A 24,443-nucleotide genomic window follows, 5' to 3' on the forward strand; every position below is an offset into this window, starting at 1 on the left:
GTGGCAGTCATGCTGTGAGGAAGCCAAGCTGCAAGAGAGGCCACATGTAGGTGACCTGCTCTGCAGTCCTGGTCTTCAAGTCCTTCCAGCCCATGTGCCAGATGTGTGAGTGAGCGAAGCTTCGGGTGATCTCCGCCCCCAGCCACAGAGCCATTCCCTGTCTTGGAGTTTCTCCAGCTGAAGCCCCAGTGTGGAGCCGAGAAACTTCCCCAACTGAGCCCTCTCCAAATTCCCAACCTATAGAACCCTTGAGCATAATAAAATCACTGTTCAAAGCCGTTACATTTGGAGTAGATTGTTACTCAAATATAGCAACTAGAACTTCTGGCTTATCCTTACACTTATCTTCCAGTTCTTCATGTTGAAGAAAAAATCAGCACAACTTAGAGGAAAATAAAAAGATGACAATACAGATTTTCTAATCTCTGATAAATATTTTTTTCCTAAAATTGCATGTCTTTCTACGAGATAATTTATTAAGATAATAACTGAGTCTTATTATTTGTAAAATAATTGTATTAATATGCCTTAGAATATCTCATAATAAATATGATTGAAGTGTTAAAAATGCTCAAGTTAATGTATGCAATTTATCTCCAGCAAATAGGTACTGAAATCTCAGCATATTTATGGTACTTTACTTGATCTTATAAGTAAAATTTACATAAATTACAAATTAAAATAATTTAATTGAGAAGGATATAACCCAAATGGTATTTAATACAAAAACACGACTGGTTACGCACTGACCATAACACAGCTCTGTCCTTACCATGGCATAATCTGTCATTGTGGCTTATCAATGTCTCTGGAGGCCAGCATTTTGGTCACGTAGATAACTGGATTTTTATTGCTATGGTCTGTACTATAGAATCTGTCATTAGATAATATTATTAGAAATGGACTTGAACTTTCAAGAGGAATCATCACAGGAAAGTGAGAGTCAATGTGATAAATTTTTAGGCCACAGTCCATCTCAGCATATTTACTAGGTATTTAATAAATAATTAGTGCATAAAAGACACACAAATTAAAATGGAAGGTGAAAAAGTATTTGAAAAATGATAATATTCATTACTGATAAAGGCAGAGGGGATCTGGCAAGCACATTCCCTACAGGTGTAAATCTGTAGAAATCCTCAGAGGAAATCTGGATTTATTTATCAAAAGCATCATAATTTTGCTCATTCTTTGTCTCACGAGTTCACTTCTAGAAATGTATAACAAGGAAATAATCAAAACATAGGTGATGACATGCCTAAACATTTAAATATTATAAAATGTATAATATTGAAACATTGGAAGCAAACTGTATTGGTTTTCTATTGCTGCTATGAAAACTTACCACAAATTTAGTGGCTTAAAACAGCACATTAATTATCTTACACTTTTATAGGTCAGAAGTCTGACAGGGGTCTCAGTTGGCTAAAATCAAGCTGTGGGCATAAATGTATTCCTCCTGAAAGCTATGAGAGAGATTCTGTTTCTCAGCCTTTCTAGCTTCCAGAGGACACCTACATTCCTTGAATCATAACCTCCTTCCCCCATCTACAAATCCAGCAGTGGTGCATTGAATGTCTTCTCATCTTGCATCTCCTGACCCTTCTTTCATTATCTTTTCTTTCTCTCCACCCCGCAGATGTTCTCAGCTTTTAAGGGCCAAGTGATTAGATTGGGACCACCTGAATAATCCAGACTTCTTCCCATCTCAAGGTTCTTAATGTAATCATGTATTCAGAAATCTCTTTTGCCATGTGAAGTAACATATTCACAGGTTCTAGGGATTACTGTGTGGACATATTTGAGGGGCCATTATTCTGCCCACCACCAAGGGGAGAAAGTGGGGGTGGGTGGTGGTGGGATGAATTGGGAGATTGGGATTGACATGTATACACTGATAAAACAGATAACTAATAAGGACCTGCTGTATAGCACAGGGAACTCCACTTCGCTGTACAGTAGAAACTAACACAACATTGTAAAACAACTATACCCCAATTAAAAAAAAAAACTTGTATGTCTAAGAAAAAGATATGAATTAAATAACTGGGATACTTGCTTACATTGGAAGGTTATGTAGTTATTAAAGCTGTGTTGTATGCAGAATAACGATAACTAACAATGTTAAAATGTTAACTATGGGCCAGGCACTGTTCTAAAAGCTTTACATATATTGACATTACGTAATGCTCCCAACAACCTTATGATATATGTGCATTATTACTCCATGACCCCTTTTATAAAGAAGCTAAGGTACAGAGAACTAAGTGATTTGCAGAAGGTTACACAGTTGATAAGTGGAAGTCAAACTGGCTGCAGAGTCAATGAGTTTAATAGTTAATAATTTGGACATGTGTTCTAACCTATTGTTAAGTGAAAAAAAGTAGATTAAGATATATTACGCATGATATAATCCCATTTTTGTAGTTTGTGCAAAAATGAAAGATTATCTCTGGATGGAAGGATTATGAGTGATTATTTTCTTTTTTAATTTATTTTGAAAATACTGTTTTCTAATAGCTGTTATTTTCCAAACAAGAAAAAAAACATCCAAGTTTGTACAAATATACAGTGAATTAAATGTTGGTTTTGTGATTGTAATGTTAATTGCTGCCTTTATGTTTTCAAACTATAATGAATGGAGACCGAGTAAAACTCAGAGTGAAATTGCTCAGTGGTGTTACAAAGCCAATGTAACACATTCTCCCCACAGAAACAAGATAATTAAAAATAGCTGTGCCACCAGACTAGTCAACAAAAGCCCTTAGCACCTTACAGAGCTGAATAGTATACAACTTTATACTCATATACTATATAGTACATGACTAAACAAAAGTGCCATCGCCATTCCAATTTGAGGTGTCTCTCTCCTTCATGCACATCTATGGGGCAGTTGGAATTCTCTCTCTAGTCTTTTCCACTAAGGCTCCAAAGATAACAGGAAATAGAACAGGAAGGGCATGGCCACCTTAAGGAATGGAACTTCAACCCTAACTACAGCACATTTTCACAAGGCAGGCATAGCCTATATGCTATCTAAAAGATATGATGTGATTTAAGTTTAGAGGTAATGAAGTATGATCTCAATAAAGCTGGAAAAAAGAGACAACTAAGTTTGTCATCATCCTTATAAGTATTTTTAAGTCATCACTTCTGTATGGAATTCTAAAAGAATGACAAGCAAGTACAGTAAAATGCCAATATGAAACTACACAAAAGCAAAGCAGATTTTGATGTCCCACAGACATGCCTTCACCACTCTAATTGTGCCACAGAGAACATATGCGTCTGTGATCAAGACATAGTAGTCCCCCTTTATCCATGGAGGATGTGTTCCAAGACCGCCAGTGGATGCCTGAAACCACTGATAGTACAGAACCCTGTACACAAGGGTATCTTTAAAACGAGCATTGCACCAACTCACCAGTTTCCTGTGAGTAATGAACGAGATGATGTAGGGGCAGCACGTAAGGCAGTGGGTGCATGCAGTAAATGCAACGGCAGGTGCAACACTGAATGCGCTTCTGGTTCACTCTTCTGAGAACAGTGAGAGTGATGTCAGATCAGGAATAAAAACTCCTAAAGACTGCCTTCTGCTGGGTTTCTCCAGAGGCAGCCCTGACACAGGATTTGAGTGAAGTGGTTTATTGCTGAGTTGATCTCAGGAAGCACCGGTAGAGGAGTAGGGAAATGGGGCAGGGAAGGGAAGGAAGCTAATTCAGAAGGCAGGAACGAGTATGCCTCAAGGTTTCACAGCTCTGGGTTGAGAAAGTTGGGGAATTTATCCACCAACTCCCATCCATTACTGGTTGAAGGTTGCTCTTGAGGCTGTACCTTCACTCCCAGTCAAGCACCTCCTGTGGGCAGAAAAAGACTGTAACAGTCCCAGGTGCTTGCAGAAAGAAGATGGGCATGTTCTAAAGGGCAAGAATCCAGGGACTATGCATGGGGTGCTGAGAGTCAGCTACAGACAGCATTATGTTATCCTTTTACCTGTTCAGCCTAAAGGCCACTCAGGCTGTTGCTGGTTGCAAGGAAACCATTGCAGGATTACAGATGAATCCACAGAAATGCACTGTTGCAATTATGAATTTTAAAAGGGAACAGAATGCTTTTCATAATATGGCAACAGGTTCTTTAAGCATTAGAAAGCATTAACTTAACAGCTTTCTTTTTGCTTGGCAATACAAAATACCTACACTCCCAGAAGCTACTGGACAGCTAACCTGTGTGTAAAAACAGAATAAAAACGAAAAGAAACACTTGCCACCAGACACCTCTGGCTTCAGTTTCACCAAGTATTTTGGAGCAGCTATTACTTGTTAGGCCCTTCCATGGGTAAGAGCACATATTGGGCTCTCATCATTTCATTAAACTTCGAAAGACACTTTTCAGAGAAAAGGCCATTTACAAGTGGGGCGATTAAAATCGGGCATTCTCATTATAGTAACAAAATATCCACATTCTCCAAATTTAACAAGTCAAATAACAAGTCTAATCTCTTTTCCGCTGTCTACAGTTGACAAATTATTTCTGAAAATTCAGTCCCACGCTTCTGGAGACTAGGGTCCCTATGCCCTATTCAATTTATTTATATTTAGTCATTCTGATACGTCATTATTTATTCAAAGGAAGCAATCATTTGGGGTCCGTATTTGTGGTTCCCAGCATAATATTATCCTACACAAATACCATTTTCTCAGTAGGGCCAAATCCCATTCGCTAGGGAAAGCTCTTTGCTTGATGTAGTTTCAACAGTCTTCATCTCTTGGGGGGGGGTGTGGGAAGATACTTGCTATTTAGTTTCCTAAACCGTTCTCTTTTCTTACCAATCTTGCCCCTTCATACCAACGACTCAGTACCTCAGCGGATCTCTACGCCACACCTTCACTTCCTGGGAAAGTTAGAAATGCTTTGACAAGCGGCTCAGGTCTGTAAAGAAAACACTGACCCTTGGATCCCGACACCCAGACCCCAGGGGACGCCACCTGGACCAGTCTGCTTCGCTCTTCAGCTTTCCACCCGCAGGTGGCAGCAACGGGCTCCGAAGCGTGTGTCTCCGCAGGTTACAGGAGCCGAGGCACAGCTTCTGGCTGGCGTTCCAGAGCGAGGGCTGCAGCATCCACCTCCAGGAATCCACATCCAGCCGGGACGGCCCCTGAGGCTGAAGCCGTTAAGTTTTGAAATTGTCTCTGATCCTTTCATTTCCTGAGTGAAAACAAACAACAGTTTGAAGCAGCAACGACAACTCATTGCGTCCCTACTTCCCCCAGTTCCCAATTTTCCCACCAACTCCAGCAGCAACCCGGCCCCTTTTCCGGAGCAGGGTCTGTTCCGTAACTCTCTACGCTCCGGCCCTTGCACATCCTTGGGAGACGGGTGCCGGGCGGCTGGCAGTGCGTCGGCAACCGCTGCGTCCCTTCTCCTCCGACCAGTCTGCCACGCGGGCTTTCCGGCCGGTCGGGATGCCAGGGCTGCACTCCTATTTCATCACCCATCCTCCTTCCCTAACCCTCCTCTTCGTCCCTTTTCCCCCAAACACACACAGGCACACAAGCTGCTCGGTCGCGCATAGTGCTCCGGGCTCGGCTGCGGGAGCAGGACCGACACAAGCCCAGCAAGCTACGGACACGCCGCCCGGACTCTTCAGCCCGCGGGCCCCAGTGTCCCCACCGCCGCAGCCGCCGCTTCTGCGTCGCTCCTTCCCGCCTAGACACCGCCGCCAACAGCCCCCTCGGCTGCAGCCCCGGCAGGGCTGGAGGAAGTTGACGCTTTGGGAGGGGCGGCGGGGAGCAGGTTGAAGGATTTGTTGTAGGAGGATTAACACATCTGGGGGAGGGGAGGGGCAGCGCCGCGGCAGGACGCGGCGCGGACCCGGCGCGGACCCGGCGTCCCTGCGCGCAGCAGCCTCGGCCGCCGCCTCCCGGGACCGCGGAGCCCGGACGCCCCCGCCCGGCCCGCGCCCCGCCCCCGCCCGCTGGGGCCCGCAGCGCGGGGTGCAGAGGAGCCGCGGGAGGCGCAGGGAGGCGGGCAGCGCCCCGCGCGCGCTTCTGCCACCCCCGGAGCCGGCGCGCGGAGAGCGCCGGGCGAGCGCGCGTCGGGCGGCGGCCGCGCTGGGGGGCGTGGGGCGAGGCGGCGCGGGGAGCGGCGGAGGCGAAACTTCGAGGCCAGATGCCCGAAGGCGCGGCGGCGCTGCGAGGCTGCCGCTGCTGCCCCTGCGGGCCCCGGGCGCGTCTCCGCGGGCGGCGCTGCCCGCGGCGCGGCGTGTGCACCGAGCAAGTGAAGGTATGTGTGGCGGGCGCGGCTGGAGCTGCCGCCGCCACCGCCGCCGCGCTAGCAGGTCCTAATGCCTGTCACTTCCCCGGACGCTGGCAGCTGCAGCCCGGAGCCCACGAGCCCTCGGCAGGTTTGCCTGTCCTTCCCCGCGATCTGATTGGATAAAGTGGGGGCTCGACGGTGGCCGACGTGGGACAGTTTGGCTGTGGCAGGGGTCTCGGAAACCATGGGTTATTGCAGTGGCAGGTGCACGCTTATCTTTATCTGTGGCATGCAACTGGTAAGTGACACTTGGGTCCTCTTATTCTGTAACGTGCCTTTGAGATAGTGGGCAGGGGAGTGTAGTAAAAGGTCTGCCATTGATTAGAACGGAAGAAAAAAGAAAAGAAAAGGTGACAGATACATTGTCTATATTTAAAATGCTTTCAGGGAGACGCACTGTAGGGTACAGGACAGGTGAGGCCTTCCGTCCCCGCCTGTTTCTTTCCCTCTGAAGACAGTTTGGCAGGTGCGGGTTAAACTTGTCTTTAATTTCTTTAAGCAAAGCAAGAGGTAGCTCTTGTTCTTTTATGCTTTGCGTTCCTATTAATGTAACAACGTGGTGGTCACATGTAATTTACTATACAGGTGTTAAAACAAGAGAAATAACGGAATTTTTGACTTTTCTTCTATGTAGTAATTTTTGCAGTATCTTCGTTTCTTCATTGACGTGTATTATTTTTCAAGGAGTATATTGTCTTATAAGTATAATGCTCTAACAAACCACTGTGTAGTGCAGATGGTATCCTTACAGCAGTCTGATCTACAGGACACATTGAGTTTTAAAAGTATGTAGATTGAAGAGAAATACTTAGATGAACTCAGCGACAGCATTGCCATAGACTGAACCAGTAGCCTTGAAATCACAATTATTACAAACAATTCTAAGGAAAAATATTATATCTTACATTATCTATGTAATTGCTCCTGAAATAGATACTGTTGTCTGATCCTGTGGGATGGAGAATTATATGTACTTTTTGAGGAATGTTGTACAGTTGCAAAGAGGCAAGGAGCCAATAATGGAAAACGTCACGTCTCTGAATTTAAATTCCCTAAGGGCAATAGAAGGAGGGGCTGAGCATAGTTTAGAGGTGAAAAATAGACCACTTTAAGTGGTTAATTTGAGGTAGGAGGTACTTGCTCACTCCTGTTATCAAACAGCTTTCCTTGGAAAGTATAAATTAATCTGAATAGCCACCCACATTTCCAACAATTGTTTCATAAAGGCTGAAAGGACTACAAGACTGGAGACGATATCTAAGAGCCCAATCAGTAACCGAAAGAGCAAGAATTTGCTATTGAAACTGATAAGTGTTCTTCATTGTTTATCAGTTGTCATGAAGCCCACGAACGGTTGTTGTTGTTTTCTTTAATATTTAGCTGAAGCAGTGCTTTCAGTTGTATATTGTCTCAAGAATGTTTTTCTTTCCCAGGAAAGTTATCTGATAATGTATATTTTGATCTGTGAATTACTTCTGTACTTGGTTGTAAGAAAAAGAAGGTCGAACTATAAATATAATTTTAAGAATGTAACATTTTCTCAGTGACATGTAAAACAGTTTATTTTTCTGTACCACATATTCAGTTAAGTTCTGAAGTAAAGTTTTTTTTTCACTTTTAATGATAAAGCTGATCAGAACAACGAGTTTACTTTGGAAAACCATCAGTAAGCCCAGGTGTGCCAAACTGTATAAACATTTTCAAAACATTCTTATGTTCATATATGATTCAGAAAAGAATACATTTGCTGATTCACTGTGTAAAAGCATAAAGCTGTGAGAATGGGTGGGTAAGAGCACTCTTATGCTCTTTTCAATTTTGAATTTTAAAAATGTGATTTAGCTTTTTATCTTTTAACATAGTAGGGCTTTATTATGGTAGATGTAGGCTTTAGATCTATATGGCATTTTGTGTGATGAATACAAACTCAAGAACTTAAACAGTTTTAGAAAAACATAAATATACAAATAGGAAGCTTAATATACAAAGTAGCATAATAAGGCTAAAGGTGTGTGTGTGTGTGTGTTTGTGTGCATGCATATATTCAATGGTGTGTTGGAGAGGTGTTATATCACTTATGAGACAGAAATTCTGAATCAAAGCTAAGTTCTCTAACAAAATACAAGTAGCAGTAATATAGAAGTGCTCAATCTAAGCACGTATACATTTGAATCCTAAGAGGTATATTAGGCTCTATAAGAATCATCTGATTTTTCCCATTCAGACTTTATGTACCACCAGGCTAATATAATTAACAGCCATGTTAATGCAGATGCAGAAGAAAAAACAAAGGATGAAGAACATCCAATTGTTTTGATAGGGTGAAATGATCACATTTAAAGGACTCCAGAGATTCCTGTTAATTGTTGTTTCTTAGAAATATAGTATTTAATTTTAAATAAAATAATTCTTTTGCAACTAGTTACAAAGCACTGTACGTGTGCGTACAGTACACGTGTACAATAGGTGGGTGTTTATGTTTTTCTTTGTTCTTGATAGCTCTTTGAAAACTTTATGTATCTTTGAGCTATTATGAGTAAAGTTTGTTTCATAAGTAGCCAGGTTTCCGGAATGTACCATTGATTGCCCCAAAAGTTCACCTAGTTTTGTTTACTTCTGTAGTGTTTAGTGTGCGTTCTCGTAACATTTGGGTATTTTTTTGCAGCTGGACAGAAAATCTTAGATTTATTAAAATTAATTGAAGCCAAAATTGTCTAAGATGGAAACTTTATTAAGTTTCTTTGTTAAGTAACTATTAAGTCTCTAGGAACATTTGACTCCAATTTTGTAAGTAGAGTGTTTGTATTTTAACTAGACTTAAAGCAATATTTATGTCTGTGTAAACTTTCAGCTAACCTTAGAAGGAGATGAGGTAGCTTTAGTATTGTGGTGATGGGAACCTCATTCATCAGTATATTATTAGAGCAGACACAGTGTTTTGATCCTTTAACAAGCGAAGGACAGAGACAAAGCCTCCAGAGAAATTTACTTGTCAGGATTCTGTATCTTTGCTTTTAATTATGTTAAATGTGCATTTAATTTAATGTTTGACAGACAAGTGTGGATAAACATACATTCTTTTAAAAATCAGGAAATCAATTTATAAGACAAAAAATTAGAATTTCATACTGTAGAGATTTAATGTAAAACTTCCATTTATATGAAAAAGTGTCTGTCCATTTTATGAAAGAGTATCTGTCTCTATATATCATACATTAAAATCTTTGAGCTGAATGGTTACTCCAACTTCAGATTTTAGGGTGATTCCTATGAAAAAGCGGTGTGATCTCTGGAAACAGATTTGCTGCATGTGCAGAATCCAGCGTCTAAGCTCATAATCTGAAGAATGTTATTTTATTTTTATCATTGCTGTCCTTAATGCTCAGAAACTGAAGATGTTAGTCACAAAAGGCATCACTGCATTTGCAGTGGTGGATATGGTGGTACAGGACAAGAACAATTTAACTTCTTATTTACAACTTTCAGCATTTTGTGAAAGAGTTTTTGCTATTTTTTTCTTCAACGTTTGGTTGAATCAAGGAGTACTTTATATAAAAGTTGAAAAAAGTGCTCAAATATCTCAGATATTTCTCAGTGAAAAATCAGCCATAATATGGAAGAGAATAATTTATTTTAGTTTGAAAAGACAGCTTTGTTTTCAAGTAAAGAAATTAGAAATCGCCCACATTTTTGTACATTAGACTCCTTATTGGCACAAAGCATATGTATCATAAACTATTGGAAGAAAGTATAGGTTTACATTGAACAGATTAACACTTGAAAATGCCAGTCTTGCCATGTGTTCTATGAAGTATTGCTCACTTGGAGCAGGTGCAACTAACAATTAGGTTAGTACACATGTGCAGCTGCCTGGAGAAGCTCATTTGAAACAATTAAGAATGATCAGTTGTTTTCTACTGCATAGTTTCTAAGCATTTTTGGAGGTACAAATTTACTAGAGAAGGCCAAGAGTATATACGTGGACTAACAAAAACAATTTTATCATAATTATGGAGTGTTTCAGTGGTGTCGATCGTGATTTTATGCAGTGTTCATAGTTACAAGGTCTTTGGTTACTTAGAGCATTGACACGAAGTGGCTTGAAGAGTGCCGGTAGAATCTTATGATTTTCCTAGGGTACTTTTGACAAGTTTGAAAGTTCTCCAGAAGTGTAGAATGTTATCTCTCACAATGCTCCCTCTCAGAGAATTTAAAATTTTAGATTCAAATGCCATTGGTAATAAAATCTTGAGGTCATTAATCGATCTGATTCATGGAGAAGACTAACAATTTCCACATAATATTACAGAAACTTATGATGGAAATATATGCTAAGAGTTTGCTACGTTGTAAAATAATGATAACTTTCTTCCTTTTAAATGTTTTCTGTTTTTGCATCCCAATATTGTCATGCATGTTTTCGTCTTAAATTTACTCTTTCATTATAATTCAGCACTGCTCGGCTCTAATGTTGAGCAAAAAAGGATGTAGAAAATTCTTCCAGTGCCCAGCTCTGTTTCTTGGTTCACAGACCAAGGACAGCTTCTTTTTTCAAACACCCAAAGTTGCATAGAACGCTGTTTCCCCTTCTTTCTCAAATAAAGGCTTGAATGGGCAGCATCCCCTGTGCAGAATGCCAGAGTCATCTCTGGCTTGGGGCCCATATGTGGACAATGGCCCAAATATACAAATGGGCATTGCCACCAGCTTTTCCCTCTGATGCTGCTTTACTTTGGGGTCAGATTCTCTCCTTGCCCAGTCAAGAATTTCAGAATGGCAGCCAGGGACTCCTTAAAATAGGAGGTCTTTATTTCTTGGTCTGTTTCTTTCCTGTGCATGTGTGTACTTGACAAAATCTGAGACAGAAACACTTTTTAACATTTCTGCATTTATACTGGAAATAAAAATATTAAAATTATGGTGTCATTAAATATTTGTCTATACAGTTGTCCCTTGGTGTTTGCAGGGGATTGGTTCCAGGACCCTGCCCCTCTGTGGATCTTGCCTTTGATCCTCAAGTCCCTCATATAAAATGAGAGTCAGCCCTCCATTATCTGTGGGTTTCCCTAAAATTTCAAGGGATTTGTTTCAGTTATTTAGTAGAATTTCAAGAAACTCAGTTTAGTTTTTCCAAAAATAGGTTTGAAAGTAATATTGCTAATAATTGCTTCCCTATTTCCATGCCTTATAGCACACAAATATCAGAAACCAAACATACACAGGAGAATTATTTCAGTTCTATTATTTCACCTGTAGAATGAACTCTTCTAATTTTGGTCCCTTTTTTCCCCTTGACTATTGTGTATTTTAAATATAATGAAATATATAGACCATCAAGATATGAAGTATTTAGGTTTTTTTTTCTCCATAACAACAATAGAATTAAGTACTGTATTTATACCTACATCATTTCTATTGCATGGAAATAGAAGTGTATGAAACATTTGTACTAGCCCTAGGAAATTGAAGAACATTTAAAAATCATGAAAGCAAAAGATAAAATTATATCATTTTATTTTTGCAGATTAAGGTGGGAGATAAAATTTATAAACTGGTTTTCTCTTATTTTAATACCTCAGGTGTGTTTAGATTTGAAAGCTATTACTATTTAAAGGACGTAGTTGCTTCATCTTCCTGAAATCAGTTTTCCTTTTTTTTTTTTTTTGCTTAAAGTCTAAAATGAGTATTGTGTCTGATAGAAATGGTCATAACATTTAATCTAATGCAAGCTATAGACTGTCTTTTTTTTTTTTTTTTTTTTTAGCCTGGAATAGGAATAGAGTGACTTCTAATGCTAATAACTTTTACCTTTTAAATTATTTTGCATGCAAAATACAATGCAAATTTTGATCCGTATGAAAACAATTTTTGAAAAGTTTACAAATAAACTGATTTTTATGTGCACTTTGAAAAAACGTTCATTTTTATAATTTGTTATACTTTCAAAATCCAACTTTGTAAAATACTTTAAAAATAATGAAAACGTTAATATTTATTGGAAGCTATTTCTGGCTAAATGCTAAACGTCTAAACGTGTTTTTTTCACTGATTCCTTTCCAATAATCCTATGAAGTAGGTAATAGATATTGATATCCCCATTTTACAGAGGAGGAAACAGGTTCTGGAAGTTCAAGCAACTTACTTAGGTCACCCCCTTAGTAAGTGGTAGAGCTTAGATTCAAACTCAAGTTTAACTTGACTTTAAGCCTGATGGAGGTTTTATCACTGCGTACATTGCATCCATTGCATCCATGTTCACCATGGAACATGAAACGGTAGCAGTAGCGTACATTTGTTTTACTAACAAAGGCAGTATCATCTACCTATTGACTCCTGGTCAACACAGTAATCAACACAAGACTAAGCAGGCACAGAGAAGGCTTGATGCCAGGCCCCTATCCACACCTGGCTGGCCCACGTGGACTTGGGGTTTACCATCTTTGAACTGCCAGTGTGTGGACTAGAGAATCAAAGGAGAGGGTGCCCCTGCAAAGTTAGTGTCCCTGGCTATTCCCACAAGATTTCAAATGTGCCCTAACACTGCAAAACACACTTGTCGTTGTACCCTAGAGAAATAACCCCTCATAGTAAGGCTGTATTTCTGTCATTGTTCAAGGGTAGAAAAAAAAGTTTCAGCCGCTCTGCATTTCTGGCCAACAGGGACTCGGACACTTTGATAGGTATGTTTAAAAAAGATTCCATGGGAAGAAAAAATGTATTTATTTTTCTCACATTCCTATTCTTTTTGAAGCCAGACCCTGATGAATGAATGAATGCAGAATAATGTTATTTGCCTGTTGTTTCTATTGTTTTTAACATGTCTCAAATCCTAAGTCCACCTAGACCACTACTGGTGAGGATATTAGTTAAAATTATTGTTGTTGGAAATAACTTCAAGTGATAGGTTACTTAAAATATGCATTGCATTGAACATCCTAGAAAATTCTGGAACTACAGTGTGTGTCCGAATCACCTGTAGGGCTTTTCCCATACAAATCAATAGGCCCCACCCCAGTGTTTCTGATTCAGTAGGACAGAGACCTTAAATTTGCATTTCTGATGAGTTCCCAGGTGACACTGATGCTGCAGGTCAAACTTTGAGAATTACTGGTCTAGATCTTAGGTCTTCACTTAACGTTGTTGCAGGAGTGTGTGAACCTGTGTTTGAAATTCTTCAACCCAACTAGATAATTAGCTCATTTCTTCCTTTTGCCTGTTACTGATGTGAAGGAAAACTTCTCTTCAGGACCGTGTGTGCCTATTTCTGACTTCCAGCTTAGTCCTATTCAGAAGTTTAAGTAAGGGAAATGGAAGGTCTTTTCACAGCATTTGTGTCTTTGCAATGAATAGAGAGAAAAATCTGAAAGCGATTCAGTGCCTCTAGTCTATACCCTCTATGCCTGGTAATGCTGGAGTGGAATTGGTCCCTTCAACTGCTTCTCTTTGCTAACCTAGCCCCTCAGTCTGAATTTCTGGAATAGCTTCTCGCTGTGCAAAACACAGCCCTGGGAGAGAGAGAGAGATCTGAGGGAATATGCTGAAAAAGCACTGGACTACGTGAGAAGGCAGATTTTTTTCTACCCTGTCTAGCGCTTCCATACAGGACAACTAAATAACTGTGACTTTGCTCAAGTCATTTATATTCCTGGGTGCTGTTTACTCATTTGGAAAGTGGGGCAAATAATTCCTCACCCATTTACCCTACAGAATGCTTAGGAGCATCTGAGAAAATGTGCTTCAAGTTTACATGAAAGGGCTTCACAAATGTGAAGCTTTATTGCTGTGTTACTTCTGATACCTAGAAAAATCTCTGTAATTATTACTAGTTTAATCTTTAAGAACTGTTCATCTAGTGAGACTGGAAGTAGTTGCAGGGACGCCTATATATCATTTGACCAGTGGCCCTAGTTGCAAAAACTTGTTTCATTGTAGAAACATTTTTTTATTCACCTATCCATCATTTTGAGGGGGAGGGGCATATCAACAAGGATTACAAAGTAGGTGCAAATGGTTTGAAATAGATAAACAATATGCTTATGTGTGTGATGTACCCACTTTAAGTGTTCTTTACGAATTAAACTTAGATTTCACAAAGCAGTCAGAATTCTGCTTGGTCAGGCAGCATTTCGTGGGTGCTATCCTGCAAAACACTCCCCCCCACCCCCCGAACATGAGCTGTGAGGTTAACTATGTTGTGGGGTGGAGGACTATAGTCATCCTCTCTCCCGCCCCCAAGGGGCATGATTCATGTTAGTGTATCTGCAGCTCCTAGAAGTCCTGCACTAAAGAAACCCCTGCTTAATTCCCTTTAAGTCTGCAAATACAAAGTGTTTGCAACAAACCAAGGAACCTCTTTTCTGATATCCCCTATTAACCTTGCATGGAACTAGTATTTCAGGAATAGTTTTCAGTGAAATACTACTCTAGGCTCAAGATGCAGTCTAAAAGTTAATAATATTAAATTATTATCTAAACAATACTTAATGACTAAAAATTCAGTGTGGAAACTCTTAACCTATTCAACAGGTATCTAACAAATAATAATACATAAAGATGTTTAAGAATATCAAGTATTAAAAAAAAGAATATCAAGTATTATTATTTGTAATTAAAGTAAATGAAGGGAAGCTTGTTTTCAAATACTTGACCATTTTTTTCATATGTTTTACTTGAGTTTCTTGCAGTTATGTTTTGGCCACTAAAATCAGAACCCTCAACTTTGAAATTCAGTCAAGTCCAATTGCTGATGTTGCAAAGAGGGTGACATGTTGCAGGTTCCAAGGATGTTTGGAGCTTCAGAACACCTAGGAGAGGGCGTCTGCAGAAGCACTTTCTTTCTTTTTTTTTTTTTTTATGGAAACTCTGTTCTCAGATTGATTTTTAAAAATCTTTATTTATTTATTTATTTGGCCGCATCAGGTCTTAGTTGCGGCACGCGGGCTCTTCGTTGCGGCACGCGGGCTCTCTAGTTGTTGCACGTGGGCTCTAGAGTGTGTGAGCTTAGTTGCCCCATGGCATGTGGGATCTTAGGTCCTCGAACAGGGATTGAACCCATGTCCTCTGCATTGGAAGGCAGACTCTTGGCCACTGGACCACCAGGGAATACCCCAGAAGCACTTTCTTTTAGAAGCAGTGGCTGAGGAGCAATGCCTGTATCCTACATCTAAAACCAAATTCAGTCTTCCATCATACTCTAAATGTTTGCCTTTGCAGGGCAGGTGGTGAAGAGTCCTCATACTGACTTTTGTTTTCTAATCAATGCATACACTCAAAAACAGTAACACATTTTAAAACCCCAACAATGCTGCATTCTTTGAAAACAAATGAGTCTTGGTTTGGAATGGAGGAATCAAATCTCTCCTGCTAACAGAACTCTTTGTGTGCATCTGTATGGTGCTAATTACACAACAGAATAAGGAGGTATTTCAAATCCTTTAACTGACAGCTGTGTCAAATGATGGACGATCAATTTTATGTCTGAAATGTTCAGTGGTAGGGAATTCATATGACCCTCTTCTAGCCATAGGAGATCTACAAGGCTAATCTTCCAGAGTATCATTTTTATAAAGAACAATCTCTGATGCCACTGAGAAACAAAAAGTGGGGAGGACTTCTACAGGCCCCAGTGAGCAGAGAGCATTAGAGCCTGGTGGTGTGCTGCCTTCTGTGGTCTTGGCCCTTGGAGAATAGCTCTTTCTACTGCCTCGGCTTGAGTACCTCCTTTGTTACAGAGTCTGCAGTGGTGGGGGACAGCTTGCTCCTGGAAGTCATAATTCATCCCTGGGGACACAGTGATTCAGACCTCATCCTCTTAATCTGTAAAATAGGGATCATGGACTCTACAGGACATGTATCCAAGTGCTACCTATTTGCTCCACTTGATTACTCTGAGGGACAGAGATGAGATTAGGGTCTTATGGATGTGTTTAACTCTGGTTTTTGGCAGCAGTGAGGGAGCTGCATATCTGTAGGATTTGGAAGCTACTGTAGATTTGAGAATACACAGGTGGTATATAAAGAGCCCTGGGTCTTTTTTTTTCTTCTTCTTCTTCTTTTCTTTTTTAATAAAGTTTGCTCACAAATTTGATGATAGTGCATCTATAACTTGTGATTTCCTAAAATATAGGAGCTATATATACAATTATGTATTCCTTACCCTTACCAATAGAAATTAATGGAGTTTCATTTTTGTCCATCTTTCACAAAATGCAGTTACATTTTATTCAAACAAAAGATGGTAGTTATATTACAGCTGTTCAATAGCACTTATGAACCTGAGTTTTGCTTTTCTTTTTGCCTGGTATGAAAGGTTTTCAACTTTTTTCTACAGGATGGGGGGCAGTTGGGGGTGGGGGGAAGGGGAGTGTCTGGCTCCTGAATGTCTAATAGTTCACAAGCATGTAACACTACTTAAGATGATATATATTTTATTTTATTTTATTTTTAAATAAATTTATTTATTTGCTTTTATTTTTGGCTCTGTTGGATCTTCGTTGCTGCACATGGGCTTTTCTCTAGTTGAGGCGAGCAGGGGCTACTCTTCGGTGCGGTGCGCATGCTTCTCATTTTTGTGGCTTCTCTTGTTGTGGAGCACGGGCTCTAGGCGTGCAGGCTTCAGTAGTTGTGGCACGTGGGCTCAGTAGTTGTGGCTCGCAGGCTCTAGGTGTGTGGGCTTCAGTAGTTGTGGCCCACGGGCTTAGTTGCTCCGAGCATGTGGGATCTTCCCAGACCAGGGCTCGAACCCGTGTCCCCTGCATTGGCAGGCGGATTCTTAACCACTGCGCCACCAGGGAAGCCCAAGATGATGTATATTTTAAAGGACAGTCTTGTGAAGTCTGTGAAGTTAACTGTGGATTCATTAATGAATTTTCTCAAGACGTCTGGTTTTATCTAAAACATTCCTGGGAAGTTCCACAGGTTCTTAAGATCTATGGGACAGTGCTTTCCCAGTTTACCATTTTATAGACTGTCTCAGAATAGATTTGCTTTTGTTAAAAAAAAAAAAACTGCCCTAAAAATCAGGCACATGGCATAAATTCAGCTTATGTTTAGTAAATGTAAATTTTGTAACAGCAGTGTTTGGTGACCTTTAATTATATGCCTCTCTTATTTTAATCCTTAGGGGAAACCTGTTGGTTTTCACTTTGTTTTCTCAAGAATGAGGTAGTAATGATCTCTTTGGTATTGCACCTACTTTGTACGGTTTTGTTAAGAACCATAGTGACCTAAAACTTAGCTTTTCCCTTAAATTGAGAGAAATGAACCCTAGTGAGTCTTCTTTTTTTTGGAGATTTATATGGCAATTTGATGCAGAGTTTATACACAAAATAGTTTTGTTGCACGTTTGCTGCTGTTAGGCCCATCTTTTAATTTAATCTTTCCTAATGTGAATAAAAATGTTATATATTGAACTTTAAGGGGAATAGATGGATGAGCAATGTTAAAAAAGTCATAGACAGATCCTAATGTATAGGAAGAATGTCACATTTTGGGTTGAAAAGTAATTCGGCAACAGTTATCTTCTTTTACAAAATACATATCTCTGAAAGTCTTTCTGATGTGTTTGAATGCAGCCCTTAGATGGCCTTTACCAGTCATGTGCTGGTAATGAGAGCCAGGTGTGCACATTGCCCTGCCTTGGGGTGTTGGGTGATGGAGAAGACCCAGTAAGGCTCTAGGAATCAACTTGGAGTTGATTCCTAACCTGCAATGCTGTGTGTTAGTTATGATCATTTTAAAATAATGAATGAATCAATCAATCAATAATGGGAGGAAATTAAGCAATTACTAAATCAGTTTATCAAGTAGGATTTGTGAAACATCCACACATGAATAGCATAATGACATGTACTGAATAAATTGTGTCTGTTTCTACCCTTTTGGCAATTAGGACATGATCTAACTGGAATGTCAAGCTGTGTTTTGTGAATTGATCTAATATCTAGTGGTTTTAATAATTGAAGATTATTTTAAATTGCAACCTGATCCTTATTATTTATTAGTTTACTAAGCCATCCAATTTACTTATTATGATAGTAGTTAAAATGTTTTAATGTTCTCTGTTCATTATGTGCTGTTAAGATCATATTTATGCTGACAGCAAATTAGATCAGTGTTGGTAAAAAGTAAATGTTGATGTAAACTGGGCCAACATGATCCATTTTTTAAAAAAATGTGAATTCATACAGTTTAAATTCATATTATCTAATTTGAGACATTATTTAGATATTCTGAAAATTTAAAAATAGAGAAGTTAATTCTGTCCTTATGTTTCAGTTCTGTGGAGTAGTAGTTTTTGCCTTTTTTTGTGTATCACAAGCTCTTTTGAGAACCTATTAAAAGCTATGAACTCTTTCACTAGAAAAATGCCTGTACAACTAAAGAAGATTCACAAACTTCTCAACCTATTCCATAAAACATAGGTGAAAAATCCCCAATAAATTTTAAATTTCATTTCTTTTTTTTCGTGGGGGGGAGAGTGTCTACCATTTCATTAAGAGCTTCTGTAGTAGTAATATTTATTTGTTTATTGAAGTGTAGTTGATTACTTATCAGTAATTAAGTTACTTTGAACACAGGGACATTTGAAGACATATATATATATATATATATATATATATGATATATACTACAATATATTGTTAAGATATATACACACATATGTAAGTACATACATGTGTGTTTGTAATACAAGGTAGGAGAAGCCAAGAGTGGATTTTGGGACCTAATGTAACTTAAAAGCTTTTGCACAGCAAAGGAAACCATAAAAAAATGAAAAGACAACCCTCAGAATGGGAGAAAATATTTGCAAATTAAGCAACTGACAAAGGATTAATCTCCAAAATGTAAAAGCAGCTCATGCAGCTCAATATCAAAAAAAAAAAAAACACAATCCAAAAATGGGTGGAAGACCTAAATAGACATTTCTCCAAAGAAGATATTCAGATTGCCAACAAACACATGAAAGGATGCTCAACATCACTAATCATTAGAGAAATGCAAATCAAAACCACAATGAGGTATCACCTCACACTGGTCAGAATGGCCATCATCAAAAAATCTACAAACAATAAATGCTGGAGAGGGTGTGGTGAAAAGAGAATCCTCTTGTACTGTTGGTAGGAATATAAATTAATACAGCCACTATGGAGAATAGTATGGAGGTTCTTTAAAAAACTAAAAATAGAACTACCATATGACCCAGCAATACCACTACTGGACTACTGGACATATACCCTGAGAAAACCATAATTCAGAAAGAGCCATGTACCACAATGTTCATTGCAGCACTATTTACAATAGCCAGGACATGTAAGCAGCCCAAGTGTCCATCAACAGATGAATGGTTAAAGAAGATGTGGCACATATATACAATGGAATATTACTCAGCCATAAAAGAAATGAAACTGAGTTATTTGTAGTGAGGTGGATGGACCTAGAATCTGTCATACAGAGTGTAGTTAAGTCAGAAAGGTAAAAACAAATACCGTATGCTAACACATATCTATGGAATCTAAAAAAAAAAATGGTTCTGATAAACCTAAGGGCAGGACAGGAATAAAGACACAGACGTAGAGAATGGACTTGAGGGCATGGGGGGAAGGGGAAGCTGGGACAAAGTGAGAGAGTATCATTAACATATATACACTACCAAACGTAAAATAGATAGCTAGTGGGAAGTAGCTGAATAGCACAGGGAGATCAGCTCGGTGCTTTGTGATCACCTAGAGGAGTGGGATAGGGAGGGTGGGATAGGGAGGGTGGGAGGGAGATGCAAGAGGGAGAGGATATATGTATACATATAGCTGATTCACTTTGATATACAGCAGAAACTAAGACAACATTGTAAAGCAATTATACTCCAATAAAGATGTTTAAAAAAAGTGGATTTGGGTAGTGGAAACAAACTGGACCTTTGTCAAAGATATTAAAGGATGTGATACCTGAGAGTAGCAGATAGTCATGTAGATCCCTACAGTGGAATACAGAATGATAACTGCTGTAAGAGAAGTAAGAATAAACTACTGAGCAGATTTGGAGGAAGCTACAGGTTTTCTCCTCATAGGCTGATCTCACAAGGTATGAAGGGCTGGTGTAAGGTAGGTAAGATTTCTATAGCTAGAGACCGGAAGAAAGAGAATCCCAGAAGGAAGAATGATAGTAGCCAAAAGGTAAGAATGAAAGGGCATATGTATGGTACAATGAAGAATCTGACACACTGGCAAGTAGGGGAAAAACGGGAGGCAAAGCAGGGAATGGAAGGGGTAGGGGTCATGCAGTTTGTGGATGGACTTGAACACTTTTGGAGGGAGTTTAATCTTATAGGATAGCATTTGTGTCTCTCTAGAAGTTAATTGTCAAAGTGAATGGCCTGATTTCCCGCAGTAGAATAAGAAACAACGTGATGTGAGATTAGGGTGGGGTTTGGGGCAAGCCCTGTGGGGAATGAGAAGGCAAAGCAGCAACAAATTAAACTGATTGCTAAATTCATCAAAGACCTTAGTGAAACTGGGTGGCGTGCATTTGTAGGGGAACCAGATACGTCTCCATCATTACCCAACTTTCTGAGAGTTGGGATGGAAGAGCAGAAAATGGAAGTTTCCTCATCCTTAGATTGAACAAAACTGAGGGTCTGTGAGAGCTCTAAGCTGTGAGAATAGAATGTCTGACCAACTGTAGGACCAGGTGGGAAAGATTGATGTCAAAATGGGAAGGAGTAGTTCTATTACTGGAATCTTATTGCAAACTGGGGAATAAGGAGTTGGGTTCAAAAGAAGGGAGATAGTAGAAAAGGTGGGAGAAAGGTGATTGGTGAGAGATGACAGATATAGAAGTTTAGATCTTGGAGAGGAGTGATGTAGAAGCCCCTGATTGGCCACCAAATTAGATGGAAGGTTTAGTTTTCTCAAAGGATGAGAGGCAATGAGGTCCAGCTGTTAGAAGAACCATCATTCTGTATTTTGGCCTTAATAAAGATGGTCAGAAATATGGGACTGAAAAGGAACACAGCCAGGAGGGAACAAGGGTGTTGTGAGGATGGTAGATGTTTGTAATAATTTGGGGAGAGTTTGGTTTAACCAGCATGCTTAGGGAGAGTCAGGAGGCAGCTAGGATGAGGAGGATGAATTGGGAGGAATGGAAATGTTTGTTCAATGAGTATGTGAGCCGAGTGACTAAGGAAGAGCAAAGGTAGGCTTCAGGCAAAGCACTTTCTCAACTTCAGCAATATTCCCATTTTGGATGATTCTTTGTAGTGGAGGCTGTTCTGTGCATTGCAGGATGTCTAGCAACATCCCTGGTCTCTACACACTAGATGCCAGTAACATATTCCCAGTGTGACAAGCAAAAATGCCTGTAGACATTGCCAAATTGCAAAATAGCCCCCTCATTGAGAACCACTCAGCTAAAAAGCAAGGTGCTAGAAAGAGCACTTAGAAATAACAGCAAGTTTCCTTCATAATAGATTTTGAGTTGTCCAGAGGACAGTGGAGGCGATTGTGAAGGGAAGACAAGCCTGGAGCCTGGCCGCTGTGTACCTGAGGGTCATGCCTTGAGGAGCATCGTGGCCTGGGTCACAGCCATCCCCTGGATCTATGGAAATAGAATCTTCGGGGAAGCAACCTAGCCATCCGGACATTTTGAAAACTCTCTAGGTGATTTTATTGTGTTTCCAAGCAGGTATATATTAAGGAGAGCGGGCTGGTGGACTATCAGCTATGAAGTTATGGAGAGCAACAGGAGGAAAGACAAAGGAGACTGGGAGGTAGCTCGAGGCGTACATTAGGGAAGGGGAGTACCAGGTAAGCCTTTGTGGGCATATCGACTGGAGAGGCAACACTGAATCTAGATTTATCTGAAAGCTACCTTTTTTGGTCGATTATGTGTTCAACCAAGCTTTTACTTTCTTGGCTGTTTTGCTCAGTTTAGTTTGAGCCAGGTGGATGTTATATAAGACTCAGTGAATGTCATCTTTCCTTTGGTGCCAGTAAAGACTGTTGATGAATATTTGACACTTTTAATTTGTCCTTTCCCGAATCTGCTAGTCTGCTAAAATGCAGTATGTATGTCTGTGTGAAATTTCTTAATTAAGAAAGATTTCAGGTAAGGAGTATACATTGTTTATAAGGTAGACATGTAATTGTTTACATGAAGAGCCAGGTGTGAGAAATTTTGGGTCAAATTATGAATTTCTAATTCAATAAAAAGAGTTGGATAAGAGTTAATAATATGATTATAACTTCAAAAGTAAACTTTTTTAAGACTCTAAAGAGTTGGGTAACTTTTCCTTGCCCCTATGGAAATATGCACACACAGACACACACAAATGATAACTACTGCCCTCCAGGAACTTGCAATTAAAAAGTCTTAAACTGTTTATATTCCTTTGGTGATCCCCCAAACCCAAGAATATTCAACAACCATTGTAATATTTGATATCCTGATTTACCAGAAGGTCCATTTTTTGCTGAAGAAGTATAGTAAAACAACAGAGATTCGTCTTTAAATGATCCTGTCTTAGATTGTATAATGTCTCTTTTTCCAACTTGATTTCTTTTTAACTCAGTCTTTTGGTGGACTCTAATTTTCATGCCTAGAGAGAGGGAAGTAAATGATAGATTTCTTGAAGGTCCCTTTAACTTGATGGTTTTATGATTAAATTTTGCATTTAAAAATTGCCTTGTTCTGGGAGATCCAGGCCTGAAGGTGCTTTTCCAGCTCCATATTTGTATGGAGAGCAATTAATATAGCACATCATGCATTTTTCTTTAATACAGTACAGGGCAAAATAGCAGTAATAGATGCAAAAAGACCTTTAATAAACTTGGAAGTAGGTGCGTATGATAGTTTTCTGATTTGCAGTGATGGTGCAATCCTCCTAAAAGTATACTCGGATCCTCTGAAAATTTAGATGTGTGAAAGTGGTGTGTGTGAGGGGGCGGTAGGTGTAGTGGGTGTAGGGTGAGAGCAAGGGGGGAAATAAAAATGATGCTGTTCATAGGAATTGACTTGGGTATTCTGGTTATATGTGAGAAGCGGGAAGTGGGTTATCTTAGAATACACTCTGCACTTCTTAGTGAATTGTTCTTCTGGATGTGGTAGGTTTTCAGCAGGTCTTGTTAACTGGATATCCACAGTGTTCAGGGTGAAAGGTGGAGCCCACATAAAGGCATCAGTGCAGAATGAAATAGAGGCAGAGAAAGGAGAAGCGTACTGTATTCAGATGAAACCCGTGGAAGTTTAGGTAGGCCAGATTGCAATTATCTCCCACTGGAATTTAGCCAGGACAAACATTAGTGCATGTTACTTTCCCTCTAGCCTAATTAAAGGATTGTTGAGAACTACCAAAGTTGGCTGACTTGCAAAAGTCGGTGCCTGCTAAAATTTATAAGTTATAAGTACTTAACAGTATGACCTGATTTTTATGCTGGGGTCATCTTATTAATTAAAGTTTTCCAATCATCTAATTAGAAAATACAGTCTGAACCGAGTCTGGAGGATTCCCAGTCTTACTTCCCAATTTAAAAGAAAGTGGAAACAAAGAACAGCTGTCAAGGCAATGCAGTGGAAAGCCAGACTCTGGACATGCCTTGAGAGATGTAGAAAATACAGTCTGAACCGAGTCTGGAGGATTCCCAGTCTTACTTCCTAATTTAAAGGAAAGTGGAAACAAAGAACAGCTCTCAAAGCAAAGCAGTGGAAAGCGAGACTCTGGACATGCCTTGAGAGATGCCCAAGACCAGCAGGGTAATTATTTAGGATGCACTTCCAGTAGAGACATTAAAGGGACACCAGTGAGCTAGCTTTTAAATGTAGAAATCTGTGCCAGCCCCCAAATTAACTCTTGGACTAGAATATGAGTGCACGATAGAAAGCTGGAAGGCATGACCAACATGACTGATTGAAACTAAGCAATTTGCGCTTTGATGTTATACTTTATTCTTTTCAGCTTGAATAATACTTTGTCAAAATAGCAGAAACAGAAGTAACAGTCTTAAGACTCTAGATGATTACCTGACACTTAAAAACATCTTCTCTCAGGAAAAAAAAAAAAAAAAGTAGATTGTGTGTTTTCTAAAGGTAAGGTCCTATAACTGAGATGTCACATGTAAGTCCTTAAAAGCCTA

General features: G+C 39.6%; 1 protein-coding gene across 2 annotated transcripts in view; it reads left to right on the top strand.

The window, feature by feature from the left end:
• Positions 1 to 6,502: 6,502 nt before the first annotated feature.
• Positions 6,503 to 24,443, top strand: part of NKAIN2 (sodium/potassium transporting ATPase interacting 2) — a gene marked incomplete at both ends in the record, with an annotated part of 980,185 nt that continues 962,244 nt past the window's right edge. For both annotated transcript variants that reach the window (XM_081251326.1, XM_081251327.1), the window contains one exon: positions 6,503 to 6,556. In XM_081251326.1, the coding sequence (XP_081107452.1) occupies positions 6,503 to 6,556 (54 nt within the window). The remainder of the gene's footprint in view (positions 6,557 to 24,443) is intronic.

The sequence above is a fragment of the Mesoplodon bidens genome (genome assembly GCF_964165515.1).
Source record: "Mesoplodon bidens genome assembly, chromosome: 12".
Classification (NCBI taxonomy): Eukaryota; Metazoa; Chordata; class Mammalia; order Artiodactyla; family Ziphiidae; genus Mesoplodon; species Mesoplodon bidens.